This window comes from Saccopteryx bilineata, chromosome 5 (genome assembly GCF_036850765.1).
Source record: "Saccopteryx bilineata isolate mSacBil1 chromosome 5, mSacBil1_pri_phased_curated, whole genome shotgun sequence".
Classification (NCBI taxonomy): Eukaryota; Metazoa; Chordata; class Mammalia; order Chiroptera; family Emballonuridae; genus Saccopteryx; species Saccopteryx bilineata.
In genome coordinates this window covers 52,703,590-52,716,424 of record NC_089494.1, presented here as the reverse complement: position 1 = coordinate 52,716,424, position 12,835 = coordinate 52,703,590, and the positions used below count along the sequence as shown (strand labels likewise).

General features: G+C 38.4%; 1 protein-coding gene across 4 annotated transcripts in view; it reads right to left on the bottom strand.

Annotated features, from left to right (window-relative positions):
- NCKAP1 (NCK associated protein 1) overlaps positions 1-12,835 on the bottom strand; it is a 130,461-nt gene that overhangs the window by 68,188 nt on the left and 49,438 nt on the right. For 2 of the 4 annotated variants that reach the window (XM_066279298.1, XM_066279300.1), the window contains 6 exons: positions 7,733-7,825; positions 7,477-7,533; positions 6,245-6,387; positions 6,071-6,161; positions 3,787-3,924; positions 2,199-2,247 (listed from right to left, as the gene is read on the bottom strand). In XM_066279298.1, the coding sequence (XP_066135395.1) occupies positions 2,199-2,247; positions 3,787-3,924; positions 6,071-6,161; positions 6,245-6,387; positions 7,477-7,533; positions 7,733-7,825 (571 nt within the window). The remainder of the gene's footprint in view (positions 1-2,198; positions 2,248-3,786; positions 3,925-6,070; positions 6,162-6,244; positions 6,388-7,476; positions 7,534-7,732; positions 7,826-12,835) is intronic. The other 2 variants (XM_066279299.1, XM_066279301.1) reach the window with 1 other exon arrangement.

The following is a 12,835-nucleotide window of genomic DNA, read 5'->3' as shown; positions in this document are numbered from 1 at the left end:
AAAGATCATTAGACAGTCTTAGTGGCCTCAGGAGCTTGCAAAATTCACCCAAACTTACAGGTGTTACAGAAAGAGCCAATGGCCTTCTTAAGCCCCAACTACACAAACAAAAATGGGGGTGTCAGGAGAAGAGACACCCCATATATTTCTGTAAAACAACCAAGGATCATGACACATTTGAGCAAAATCAGTAGTTCAAAAGCTAGGTTTCTAAATCATCTAACAGACAAAGCATGAAAGTCTTAACTGTCATTAGAGAAGAAAATATAAATATCACAACTCTAATCAATATAGAAATTATAATAAAAATGGTTAAGAGTGGGGAGTCTGTGCCAAATCTTTCATACTAATAAGAGTGCTAATCAAAGTAGCAGTGTATAATGAGATTAAGTAGAAAAAAACTGAGAGTATTTAGAAACTTTCATAAAAATTTGACAGTGATTTAAACATAAAAATCTAATCTGTTAGATTAAATTAAATAATAAAAAATTCAGGCTTTTATTTTATCTCTTTCCTTATTTGTTTCTGGTAATTTTAATAATTCATTTCTACTGTATTTTATAAAAGTATTAAAAAAAATTGGTCTTTTAGTATAAAGAAACACTGTAACAAAATGTTACCAATACATATATACAATGGAATACTACTCAGCCTAAGAAATGACATATTGACATTTATGACAACTTAGATGGACCTTGAGAACATTATACTGAGTGAAATAAGTAAATCAGAAAAAGCTAAGAGCTCTATGATTTCATACATAGGTAGAATATAAAACTGAGACTTATAGACATAGATAAAAGTGAAGTGGTTACCAGGGGGAAAAGTGATGTGAGGGAGAAGTACAGGGAAGGGTGTAAAGAAGGACAAATACATGGTGATGGAAAATGATTTGTCTTTGGGTGATGGGTACACAACATACTCAACAATTCAAATGCTACATAAATGTTTACCTGAAACCTATGTACTTAAGTGAGCCATGTCCCCCTGTTAAATATTTCTAAATAAAAAAATAAAAAAGTCAACAAATAGCATCTAAAGATTAATGAAGCAAGCCTGGCCTGCAGTGGCGCAGTGGATAGACAGTGGACCTGGAACACTAAGGACACCAGTTCGAAACCCTGGGCTTGTCCGTCAAGGCACAAATGATAAGCAAGCAATGAACCAAAGTGAAGCAACTATGAGTCAACACTTCCTGTCCCCCACTCTGTAACATCAATAAATAAAATCTTTAATAAATAAATAAAGGTCAATAAATCAAGAAACAAGAATTTTAAGAAATAAAAAACACAAACTGCTCAAAATTATTCCCCTCTAGCAGTGGGCCTGGAAATGGTAGAAGGAATTATATTACAACAGTTCTCATTTGGTATTATATTTATGTGTCTCTTCGTCTATTTACCCAGTTCGTGAACTTCTTAGGGTCAGAAATTAGTAGTAATTTTATTCCCCCTGCATCTAACAAATAGGCAAACAATATAAATTATTACATGTTCTAAAGTAAATTAATACCAAAAACCTGAATTGAGTACATGTGGTATTTTTTAAAATCGTTAAAAACAAAACAAAAGTGCATTTTGACAGCTATGCTGAGACTCAATATAACATAGACCAGGGGTCCCCAAACTTTTTACACAGGGGGCCAATTCACTGTCCCTCAGACCATTGGAGGGCCGGACTATAAAAAAAACTATGAACAAATCCCTATGCACACTGCACAAATCTTATTTTAAAGTAAAAAAACAAAATGGGAGCAAATACAATATTTAAAATAAAGAACAAGTAAATTTAAATCAACAAACTGACCAGTATTTCAATGGGAACTATGCTCCTCTCACTGACTACCAATGAAAGAGGTGCCCCTTCCAGAAGTGCGGTGGGGGCCGGATAAATGGACTCAGGGGGCCGCATGTGGCCCGCGGGCTGTAGTTTGGGGACCCCTGATGTAGACGATGACCCTTGGAGTTAGCCTGGGTTGTTACTTTGTTGTTGTCACTTACTAGATGTGTAGACTAAGTTTTAGGTTTGTCTATAAAACAGACCATCTGCCCTGACAGCGTCAATATGAGGACTTAATGAGAAAATGAACATAGGTTTAGCAGAGTGCTTGCCACAAAAGTTAATATATATTAACCTGTTATTTTTCTCTAAAACTAAAAACCTGAAGGTAAATCACAAAACTATTCAATTTTACTTACAGATAATCCACTTTTCCATTGCATCCAAAGAGAGATATTCACAAGGCATCTTAAAAAGAGAAAATATAAATATATGGTTAAAATTTTTCTTAAAAGAAAATACCATATTGAATCACTCTCTGACTCCTAAGAATTCTCACTACTCAATTCTTGGCTCAAATACCACAAACTTGAACAGATGGGAAAAAAAAATTTTATAACTTATATTTAAGCTTGCAGTCCATAAAGGATAATGAGAGCTGCTCTCCATTCTTATCTACAAACCTTAAAATCTCTCTTTAAAAAGTACTGTTGCCAAATCATATTCAAGCTGATAAACAACAATTTCTAAATTTTCCAAGTCTATTGCAGAGTTTGAGATATTCCAAAGGATAAAATAATAGGTTAAAAGATGATGTATACAGCCTGACCAGGCGGTGGTGCAGTGGATAGAATGTCAGACTGGGATGCAGAGGACCCAGGTTCGAGATCCCGAGGTCGCCAGTTTAAGCATGGGTTCATCTGGTTTTTTGGGGTTTTTTTGGTATTTTTCTGAAGCTGGAAACGGGGAGAGACAGTCAGACTCCCGCATGCGCCCGACCGGGATCCACCCGGCAGCATGCCCACCAGGGGCGACGCTCTGCCCACCAGGGGGTGATGCTCTGCCCCTCCGGGGCGTCGCTCTGCCTCGACCAGAGCCACTCTAGCGCCTGGGGCAGAGGCCAAGGAGCCATCCCCAGCGCCCAGGCCATCTTTGCTCCAGTGAAGCCTTGGCTGCGGGAGGGGAAGAGAGAGACAGAGAGGAAGGAGGGGGCAGGGGTGGAGAAGCAAATGGGTGCTTCTCCTATGTGCCCTGGCCAGGAATCTAACCCCGGTCCCCTGCACGCCAGGCCGATGCTCTACTGCTGAGCCAACCGGCCAGGGCTCAGGCTCATCTGGTTTGAGCAAAGCTCACCAGCTTGGACCCAAGGTTGCTGGCTTGAGCAAGGGGTTACTCGGTCTGCTGAAGGCCCGCGGTCAAGGCACATATGAGAAAGCAATCAATGAACAACTAAGGTGTCGCAACGAAAAACTGATGATTGATGTTTCTCATCTCTCTCTGTTCCTGTCTGTCTGTCCCTATCTATCCCTCTCTCTGACTCTCTCTCTGTCTCTAAAAAAAAAAAGATGTATATGGATGTTCATTTTCTCACCCAAATTAGTAATTATGTGTGCATTTTCCATATGCCCAACATCTAGATTCATATACACTGATAAAAGATTAAAAAATAATTGAACAGCATATAATAACAATTTTCAATTTGGTAAGACTTGATGTGATTTTTGCTTTCATCTTTATAAATTTCTATACCTTCTAAACTGTCTACTATAATAGGATAAAACAAACTTTTAAACTTTAAATGAAATACTCATACTACTAATTTTATGAACTTAGTATCAGAATCTAGAAATAAAAACACTATATAGTATGACTTAACTACTGATCATTTTACAATCAACTTCACTGATAAGCTAATACTAAATTAGAATATTGTAACAGCACTACTTAACTAATTTTTTTAAATCAATTTTACTATTTTCACTCAAAATGGAAAAAATAGAATCATACTGTATCAGACTGCGCAGGATTAAGCATTGTACTTGGTGCACTGATGAGACTCAATAATTGGGCATTTCTCCACTGGTCAGCTGAAAGATTCCTTCGAGGATACACCATCTGAAGAGAAATTAGTGCATCTGAAAGAGACTAATTAAAATAGAAAAAAAAGAAAATTAAGGAATAAAAATCCACTTACAACTGCTGTGTGTTTCCAATTGTACCACCCTAAAACAACAGAATTAATTATAACTATACTTTTTTCTCTGTTTAGTCCCAGAGACCCTTCTCTAGATTATTTTTTTAATTTCATGAGAGCTCCATATATTCCGCATTCCTGGACAAGAGCTTAGCTCATGAAATCGTGTTACTTTTTTAAAGGTTAAAATGTTTGGCAATTTTAGAATCCCTTCTTTATTTTAAAAAGGTAGAGAGCCTAATATCCTTCTGTGCACAATTTTCTACTGATAGTTCTCAGTGAAAGAAAAATATATTAAGTGCTAATAAAGTTCAACATATTTCCTAGTTCTCTGAGAATGCCTTATAAATATAATCCACTGTACTCTATCTTATTAAATTACTTAACTTCTATTTGCCACTTGGTCTGTTAACTACAGCTTTATCATCAAGGCATTTAATGTTTCATTTCATCCGCTTCTTACTTGCTTTTAACTGTCCTTTGCTATCTGTCTACGTTTCTTAAAATTTCTGTCCAATGATTCTTTCATCTAGCTGCACAGAAATTGCCAGAGGAGTTTGATTTCAGAATATAGAATACAGGGCTTTACCTAAAATTTAGTGAACCAAAACTGCTGAAAATAGAACCCAGGAATCTGTGTTATTATTATACACCAACAAGTGATTCGGAATAGGTTTTGAAAATTAAATTAAATTAAAATTGACTTATTATTAACAAATCCTAGCAAATACACTGCTCACAAAAATTAGGGGATGTTTCGCCAGACCAGGTGGTGGCGCAGTGGATAGAGCATCGGACTAGGATGCAGAGAACCCAGGTTCGAGACCCTGATGTCGCCAGCTTGAGCGCGCGTGGGCTCATCTGGTTTAAACAAGGCTCACCACCTTGGACCCAAGGTCGCTGGCTTGAACAAGGAGTTACTCGGTCTGCTGTAGCCCCATAGTCAAGGCACATATGAGAAAGCAATCAATGAACAACTAAAGCACCACAACGAAACACTGATAATTGATGCTTCTCGTCTCTCTCCATTCCTGTCTGTCTGTCCCTAACTCTGACTCTCTCTCTGTAAAAAAAAAAGAAAGAAAAAAAAGAGGGATATTTCAAAATGAATATGAAGCTGCAAAATATCCCCTAATTTTCATGAGCAGTGTATATGATACTCAGATATCATGGAGCATCAGAAAAACCAAGATTAGGAAATAATTGGTCTAATCCAAATAGTCAATTCTCCTCAAGAAATTATAAATAGTCTAGTATAGCTAATGATGGTGGAGAATTTAATTCTTTCATCATTCAAAGAGAATAATGAACCATGATACTAATATCTGGGATTTAGTTCTGGTTTGCCACTATTGCTGCCAAATGGCTTCTCATGTCCTTTCTCCAGCCTTCAATTTCCTTATCTATAAATAATAAGGATGTCTGAGCTGACTATAAATGTACTTGCTGTGCTTAGGAACTACAATTCTTTGAATTAGCCCTACCCCAGAGAAGCCACAATGGCAAGACACCTTAGAAACAAAATTATTTCACTAAAAACTACTTTTTAATGTATCATAAAAGACAGACATTACAAATAATTTCCACAAAACTCCTGTAACTTTTTTTCTCATTAAGAGGCTACATTGTAATACTATAGCTAAAATTTATCAAATACTACATGTCTAAAAACTTTTAATGAAATAACTAATTTAATCCTCACAATAATCATATAAAGTAGGTACTATTTTACTCCATTTTTACAGACAAGAAAACTGATGTATAGTGAAGTTGGTTCAGTAATTTGCCCAGTATTGCAGTTAGAAATTGGCAGAGTTTGGATTAGCATTCAGTCTGGTATAATAGGGGATATTCTCAAACACTAAACTTCACTACCTCCACACCCTATATTAAATCTAAAAACCATAATTGATCAATAGATTCCTGAGGTTCTATACACTATTCAAAATCTAACTAATTAGTTCTGTGGTTCACAAAAAAAATCAAGTATAGCTATTATTCATAATTCATTATAATTATTTTCCTGAAAGTTTATCACTCTATCCACACTTAACTATCTACACGTCTATTAAAGCACATCTAAAAACCAGCTCTTACCTTACTATGTGGTACAAATTCTTCCATCATCTTCTTTAAAGGGTTTTCATAATCTACAATCATCTGGCCAAGGCGTGGATATTCTCGGTCACTTAAAATAGATACATCAAGTTTCACTGAGCTATAAGCCATCAAACTGAGAATTTCACAAAGACTTTTATAATGCAGGTATACCTTGCGCCATGGGTCATTTCATGAGCGTAGTTGTACAAGCCAATGATTGCCTTCCTTTCTTCAATTCGAGAGAGCAATATCATTAGTGTTGTATAGGTTATGATCAAGTCTAAGTAGTTCTTTGTTAAATCAAAGTTTACAGTCTGGAAAGAAAAAACACACCAAGTTTAACTCCTTCTTATTTTGCAAACTTTTAAACTCACACATGCACACACAAATGATGATCTTCATAACAGCTATTGAAAGCCAATAATTTTCTATAATTATTTATTTCATCCCCATTTCTGAAATTCTAATTCCTTTAACCAAAAACATGTCTAAACTTTAGGAGGTACAAATAGTTTTGTGTTTGTGACACAATTTTATGGATGAAAAGGAATTTGTTATCATCCTATGCAAATTAATAACAGTTTGAAAGGATACTGAAAACCAGAATAAGAAGAAACACTGAAGTCAGTCTCACTAAGCAAGAAAGAGGAGTATTTTTTCTGAAGTTGGAAACAGGGAGGCAGTCAGATTCCCGCATGTGCCTGACCGGGATCCACCTGGCATGCCCACCAGGGGGCAATGCTCTGCCCATCTGGGGTGTCGCTCTGTTACAACCAGAGCCACTCCAGCACCTGAGGAAGCGCCATAGAGCCATCCTCAGCACCCGGGCCAACTTTGCTCCAATGGAGCCTTGACTGCGGGAGGGGAAAAGAGAGAGAAAGAAAGGAGAGGGGGAGCGGTGGAGAAGCAGACGGGCGCTTCTCCTGTGTGCCCTGGCAGGAATCGAACCCGGGACTCCTGCACACCAGGCCAACGCTCTACCACTGAGCCAACCGGCCAGGGCCAAGAGGAGTATTAAGTAAATGAAAGATTTACCATTAGGTCATTAGAGACATTTTTCGCTTTGACTTCCTATATTTATAAATCATCTCACAGAGAAAGATTCTATCAAGTATGCCTTTTATAGAGAAAAATATTATCCACTGAATTTTGCTTAAATAGACCTCTTAAAATTAACAATTACTTCCCAATATATATAAGATGATATTCAATGACAATCAAATAAACAAGTTAAAAAGAACACATTTTAACTCCTTACCCTAAAGACAGTATAAAATAAGCCAAATTAACAGTAATAAAACTTTATACATGAGTCATAAATTTTCTCTAAAGAAAAGCACTCAGTCTCCTTAGTTCTAGAAATAGAGAGGAGAATTAAAAATTTTCCTGAAAGTAATACTTACAATATCAAAGAAGACTTGGCAAACATCAATAGTATTGAGCAATTCACAAACATGGTCCTGAAAATAAAAGCTTATTTTAATCTTTTACCTATATAAATAATAGTAAATTCAGAAAATACACACAAATAAAATGTATTTAAAAGTTTAGTTCTAGAAGAATTTTAATTTTATTATCTACAAATGACAAAGATTTGCAAAATTAACAAATATCCAATCAACCTCTGAAATGTTCAATTTTATGTATTAAAATACATACCTTAAATTCCATAACATCTACAAATGTGAAATAATATAATGCCAGATTTTTCAGAATCTCTGATTTTTCTTTCTGGAGCTGTGCAAGCTGTTGCTGTAAAAACAAAATTAGAATGCACTGTTCACTAAGAACAAAAATATTTCATTTCACTACAAACTATCTTCTTTTATGATTGCTATATGAAAATATAAGCTTTTAGAACAGTATTTCTAGATGATTAAAGCTTTTTTAAAAACCCAAATACTTGCGACAGCAACTGCTAATAGTGATCAGCAACTGACAGTGTAAGGCTATAAAACAAATTAAAGCAGATTAGTATCAAATTGCACTACTATTAAGGAAAATAGGAATGTTAGGAAAAAATAATTATCAAGTGAACTTTTAAAAAAATTAAAAACTCATGAGCATGATCACATTACTAGAAGTGGAAGAGAAGAAGGTGAAAAACATTACAACTTACACTACAAAAAACAATGTTTTATAAATTTGTAACTTACCAAAAAGAACATCCAGGCAAAGCCACGTTACGCATGCAAAATAAAATGTAGATACAAACATAAAATACACTAAAGGTTCCCTGACCAGATCCACAAACACAATAATACATTAAACAAAATCAAAACCACAACAACAAAAAAGAAATTTTAAAAAAAGCAAAACTAGAGTTAAGACACTGGTAAACATATGAAAGGGGGAAAAATGAACACAAAGAACAAATATTTCAATCAGTATTATCAAATTTACAAGTCCTAAGTTTCCTTTGCACAACTATTAATATAATTTCTGAAAAAATCCAGCTATATTTAATGCCCTATATCATAAGACTGCCAAAATTTCAACAAAACATTTAGAACCCGACACTGAGTGGAGCAGCAACTTCCACATCACTTAGGCACTTGTTAGAAAAGTAGAATCTGAGGCCTACCTCAGCCCTACTGAATCAGAATCTGCCATTTAACAAGATACCGAGGAGAATCTGCGTGCACAGAAACGTCTGGGAATCAATCACTAGTTAAATAAGAAAATATGGGAAAGTGGTTCAAAATACCAAACTTGCTATCAAAACCCTCATAATTTTGAGGTTCTTTGTTATACTTTCACGGGGTTTGGGGGAAGAGATGCCTCTGTATATAGTTGCATTAAACCATTATATAAGCGGGAATATTTAAAGCAGTGAGTATAAGATCGAAAAAAACTCATATATATGAGACTATTTAAAACAACAAGCACAGCAGTCTAGCAGACCTAAGTATTATAAGGTAAGCTACCTTAAATACTGCAGTCCCTAAAGCTATTTAAAGAAGTAATTATGTCTGGAAAGCATGCCCAAATGGAAGTATCTCATTTCATCCCCCTAGTGCCAAACAAATAATACTTATAGTGATATTTAACTGTTTGTTAGCTTTACCTATAAGAGTAGTTGACTTTATTTTGAAAATATGTTGCAAAACAATCGTATGATTATATGTATATTTTTAAATACCACTCACAACATCAAAGGCGCTATTTTAAAATGATTCTATTTCATCAGATTATACTATCTTTACCTTGTTCAATATTAAACATTTATGATTGATGTTGGTGGGAAAACAGCTGGTTCACCGGCTGTAAGCATTTGCTTGATTCTTGCGTGAGCACATGGTAGAGACAAGTGTGCATAGCCGATGTAAGGCTATGGGGTACTTGTGCTCAGGGCAGATCGCAGAGGGTGAATGGTGAATTGCCTGTCCACAGCTGTGAGGGGCCGTTTTGCTGTTTGTTCCCTTGCTGCTGTAAGAAGAGGGTTTCTCCTGCCTGTCTGCTCGTCCATTGTTGTGAGAATCTATTAAACAGAAATGGCCCAGTGCTTTTTGGGTCCACAGTTTCTCTACCATCGGCGCCAATCCAATGTGGACCTGCCTGGCCTTAGCCAATGGCATTACATCTGGGGTTAACAGGTAGGATTCAAATCAGATCAGTATGGAGCTAATGACACCCTTGAAGGGTGGAATAGGGGACAGGCTATTCTCGATGGCTCTCCTTTGGGGGACTGTGGACTGAGTGTTTTTTTTACAGCCCTGAGAAAAGAAACCAAGAGCTCTATGCAAGAGGCTGCCCAAGTTCAAGAACTCCAGGATGAGCTTCAGACCGAGCACCAGCAGTACCTGGACTAAAACAGTTGCTAGAGAAGGAATTGTGGTTTTGTGAGCTGCTGTTTGCACTGGAAGCTGAATGTTGGCACCAGCAATTGTTAGAGAACATCTGTGGGTTCAGGAACTTGAGTTCCAGCTTCAGGTCAAGAGCCAGCAGCATCACAAGCTAAGCAGGCTCCGAAGACAGAACTGCATTCGTGCCATCAGAGTGGCCCTGAGTCGCCAGGAGCAGGCGTTTCCAACTCTTCTGAGGAGAAGGTTTGGGATGAAACTGCCATCGGCAGATTCCAAGCCCAGCCAGTGGTCGCCCAGAAAGTAAAAACCCAGCAGCCACGAGTCCCTCAGAGGCCAGCACAGCCCCCTCCACAGGTAGTAGAGGACTCTGTGGTCCGCCCTACACCCAGGCAGAGCTGATGGAGTTAGGGGTGAAAGTTAGGCAGAGACCCACTGATCCCCTGGCAGCCTGCTTGGTGCGGCTGCTGGATATCGGGGGGTGGATGTCATCACTCTCCGTAACAGGGACAAATTGTAAGGCTGTGAGGGCTGCTGCCCATGCTGCCCCCCTGACTAACAAGAGAAATGGGCCTTGTTTACCAGGACACAGATGTGGGTAGATTTGATTATGGTCGGGGCAGATAGGGAGAAATTAGATGGCAAGCCTAATAAAAGTTCTGTTGGAGATTTGGCAACAGCCTGAGCCAGAACTGCAGTCCCAGCCGCTGAAAAAGCAGGGAAAGCGGGTGGCCCCGGCATCTGCCAGAAAAATGGCTGGTGTTTGGGCTGCACATTTGCAGAATTACTTGTTGGAGAGAGCTGTGGAAGAAGAGGATCCCCACAACCTGTTATCCCAGTCTGAATAGGGGGAAGGCCAAGGAACCCATCCCACAAGGATGGGAAGGTGCTGAAAATCCCATGTGAAATTGGCAATCCACTGGTCCCTTCTAATGTGCAACAGGTGTTGACATTAGAAGGTAAAGGTGCTTTTTTCTATAGCAGCAGCAGCTAAGAGAACTGTTAAAGCAACAAAGGCCTTGAATGTGTGTGACTCCACCAGGCCCTGTGAGCTTGGGCCTCTGAGGCTTTGGATGGGGCTTGAGGTAACAGAGTGCTTACAGAAAGGTGTGGTTTGTTAATAAAGAACTGTATGGCTAATTGCCTGTAATGGACTTTTACCTTGGTGATTTGCACAGACAGTTGGACTATCATGGACTGATCACTGAGCAGTGTAATGGACTCTTGGACTGTGACCAGAGGGGGGCACCAGCTCCCTTGCTGGATGAACACATCACTTGTGGATAATACAATGAGAGACCCTGATAGGGGGCTGCAGCACCTGTGGAGGTCCTTCTGCACCAGGAAGCTGTTCCCATCCAGTTGCAGAGACGCACCAAGGACACTTCGCTGTTTCAATGACCTTGGACTATATAGACCCTCCCACCTACCGTGGGGTAGGGGGCAAGAGGTGGGCCTCCAATTAGCTCTCTAGGCAGAGTGCTCAAGGAGACACTGTGAAGGGGCACTTTGTAATTATTGTAATTATTATATAACTTGTGCTGTTGCTGTAGATTCTGTTTATGTAATGTACCTAACTCCTCACACAGGGATCACTGTGGAAGATAGATTGTGAAGTGAGCAACCCTAAAGGGGTGGAATGTTAGAAAACAGCTGTGTTAGGCTTGCTTGCTGGTTCACCAGCTGCAAGCACTTTTTTTGATTAGTGCATGAGCACATGGCAGAAGCACATGTGTATAGCCTATGTCAGGCAATGGGTGCTTGTGCTCAGGGCGGACTGCAGAGGACGAATGGCAGATTGCCTGCCCTCCATTGTGAGGGGCCATTTTGCTGTTCCTTCACTTGCTGCTTTGAGAGGAGGGTTTCCCCTGCCTGTTTGCTTGTCTGCCATTGCAAGAATCTATTAAACAGGAATGGCACAATGCTTTTTGGCTCTGCAGTTTCTCTACCATTGGCCTGAATCCATGTGGACCTGCCAGGCCTTGCCCACCAGCATTACAGATGTCTTAGTCCTTCTTCCTCATTTTCAGTACTTTAAATGTGAGTACTGAAATAACAGGTGAAAGTAAACTCAAAATAATAGGATAAAAATCAATAGCATAATTTGGTTGTTACTGAACTTAATCATTAATAGTGCCTGCTTTCAATTTCAATTTCTAGTTTGGACAAAAAAAATGACACAGTCACCATCATACCTATTATGGGCCTTAATGATCTTTAATACACACCATCATTTTACAATATTCAGAACTTAATAGAAGCTTCCCAAAGTTTTATAACTACTTAAATTATAGGTCCAGACTGAAAATCTCATCTCCTTATTCCTAAAAACCATCTTTGTACTATTCTACAATGCCAGCACCTCCCTTGTTAATAAAGTCTCATTATGGTCTAAATTTCTCACTCAACTTAATTTTCCCCAAAACCATATGCACCGTATTTAGCCTCTACAGTGGCTAAATAAATTGTTGAGCTAATGACATCTGAATTCAAAATAATCAGTCAAGTTTCCAAGGCCTACACAATTTGGTCCTAATTTACCTTTCCAATCTAAATTTCCCCTACACTCATTCACACACTATACATAGTAGCCAAAACTATTCACTCTTTTCTGCACACATCTCATGTTTCCATTACTCCTTCCTCTCTACTGAAGTACCCTAATTCCTCCACCACCACCACACACACACACATACACACACAAATCTCACTACTCCTAATCTACTTAGTTTGTTTTTATTTTTAAAATTGATTTTAGAGAGAGGAAGGGGAGAGATGAGAGATAAAAGGCATCAACTTATAGCTGCTTCACTATAGTTGTTCACTGATTGATTCTCATATGTGTCTTGACCCGGGGGTCCAGCTGAGTCAGTGAACCCTTGCTTGAGCCAGTCACCTTGGGCTCAAGCCAGCAACCTTGGAGTCATCTCGTTGATCCCATGCTCAAGACAGCAACCTC